Source organism: Anastrepha obliqua, chromosome 6 (genome assembly GCF_027943255.1).
Source record: "Anastrepha obliqua isolate idAnaObli1 chromosome 6, idAnaObli1_1.0, whole genome shotgun sequence".
Classification (NCBI taxonomy): Eukaryota; Metazoa; Arthropoda; class Insecta; order Diptera; family Tephritidae; genus Anastrepha; species Anastrepha obliqua.
In genome coordinates this window covers 48,445,637-48,447,348 of record NC_072897.1, presented here as the reverse complement: position 1 = coordinate 48,447,348, position 1,712 = coordinate 48,445,637, and the positions used below count along the sequence as shown (strand labels likewise).

The following is a 1,712-nucleotide window of genomic DNA, read 5'->3' as shown; positions in this document are numbered from 1 at the left end:
TACTGAGGAGCAACGAAGAATGTGTTGCAAGAACTTGTGGAATTTTTGAAGCCGTTGAGGGCATAAGCCATTCTAGAAGCTTTGGGACAGAAGAAAATAATAGCGCTATCGAATCTGAGGAAGAACGTCCCCAAACAAGTAGGGAAGCGGTGGCTACCCCGAGAGCTGCAAAAAGGCCACGAGTGTCAACGCAGGACAGCCTTCAGTCGTGTATGGCAACGCAATCTAGTTGTATGGAGAAAATATCCACCACTTTAGATAACATTTGCGAAAACCAACACAAGATTGCAAAATCGCAGGAAGATGAAAGGGAAGAGATTCGACGACTTCGTCGTGCTGTTGAGAAAAAAAATGAATTGTATAGTATAGAGCAAAAGCAAAGACATTACCTCAAAATGGAGCAGTTGCAACAGGAAACAGTTAATATTAAAACTGAAATGCTTGAGATAGAGACTAAAAAATAAATATAAAAGAATCTTATTGAACTGTTATGTATATATTTACTTTTAATATGAATAAATTTTATGTTTCATAATATTAAATTTCTAGCAATAGAGTCTCTTATATTTCTGCCAACACTATATAAACTACTGTTTTCCTCATTTTCAGCAATTTCCTCATCAATTGGATTGTTTTCTAATACGGTTTCTGTTTCAATGTCACTATTTGATTACTCCTACATATGTTATGTAGTGCGCAACAAACATTTATTATCTTCACTACCTTTTGCGGCGTATATGGCAGGGTAGTTTTAAAACAACGAAACCGACTTTTTAATGCTTCTATAGCACGCTCAACGATGTTACGTGCTTTTGCATGCTGCTGGTTAAATCTGTGTTCTGCCGATCTTGGGCCTGGGTTTCTATATGGAGTCAGTAGAAATGGCTCTATACCAAAACCAGAATCTCCCAGTAGCCAAGACCCTCGGTCACCAGCTTCATACTGCGATAGGTAATAGTGTTTTGCACTGCTCATACTAAATACGAAAGCGTCATGGCTTGCACCAGGCCGAGTTGCATCTACTGCTCTTATTATCATATCAAAATCACAAATCTGTAAAATAAAGGCAGTAAATTTTAAATTTCAGAAACACAATTTAAATTCATTCTTACAATCATTGCGTTTATGCTAAAAAATCCTTTTCGGTTAAAAAATAGATGCTCGTTCTCAAAAGGTTTAATCAGAGCCACATGTGTTCCATCAATACACCCTATTACTCCTGGAATACCGAATTTTTCTACAAAATGAAGTTTTGATTTTCTAGAATCCTCTTCAGACATTTTCAGCTTAATCCACTTAGGACACAGAACATTTTCCAAAGCATTGATCATTTCGGATAATATTTTTGAGACTGTGCTTCTACCCATAGCAATATCTGTATCCTTTCCGACGGAACGTTGATAGGAACCTTCTGCGAAAAACCTAAGACTTGCTGCCAGCTTTAATAAAATAGGTATGGACGTTTCCTTGACGAAAGATTTTACTTCATTCAGCACTTCTAAAAAGCGTACTTGTTTAGGCGATAGTTGGAAACAAATCTAAAGTATAAAAACTTAATGAATGCCACAAAGTATAACCATTTCTAATCTTACGTAGAATCCGGTGCACTGAGAGGATTCGAATGGTCTCTTAAACGCCGCCTATCTATTCTACTTTGGTAATCTTGCTCCTGTTCGTTTAACACATAAGCTGCCATAAAAAACATGATAATT

At 36.9% G+C, this 1,712-nt stretch overlaps 1 protein-coding gene across 1 annotated transcript; it reads right to left on the bottom strand.

Moving 5' to 3' along the window:
- Positions 1-636: 636 nt before the first annotated feature.
- LOC129250488 (putative nuclease HARBI1) lies at positions 637-1,472 on the bottom strand. The gene is made up of 2 exons (XM_054890113.1): positions 1,113-1,472; positions 637-1,053 (listed from the first exon to the last, which is right to left on the bottom strand). Exons 1-2 carry the CDS (start codon positions 1,365-1,367, stop codon positions 637-639), a joined length of 672 nt encoding a protein of 223 aa, XP_054746088.1. The 5' UTR covers positions 1,368-1,472.
- Between the last annotated feature and the right edge of the window lie 240 nt (positions 1,473-1,712).

What these genes read in the sequence shown, in the direction of transcription:
- LOC129250488 (XM_054890113.1), bottom strand. Translation starts at nt 1,367, where the DNA reads ATGGGTAGAAGCACAGTCTCAAAAATATTATCCGAAATGATCAATGCT. An exon ending in TTAGCATAAACGCAATGATT is followed by an intron (nt 1,054 to 1,112) that starts GTAAGAATGAAT and finishes TTTATTTTACAG; the next exon opens with ATTTGTGATTTTGATATGAT.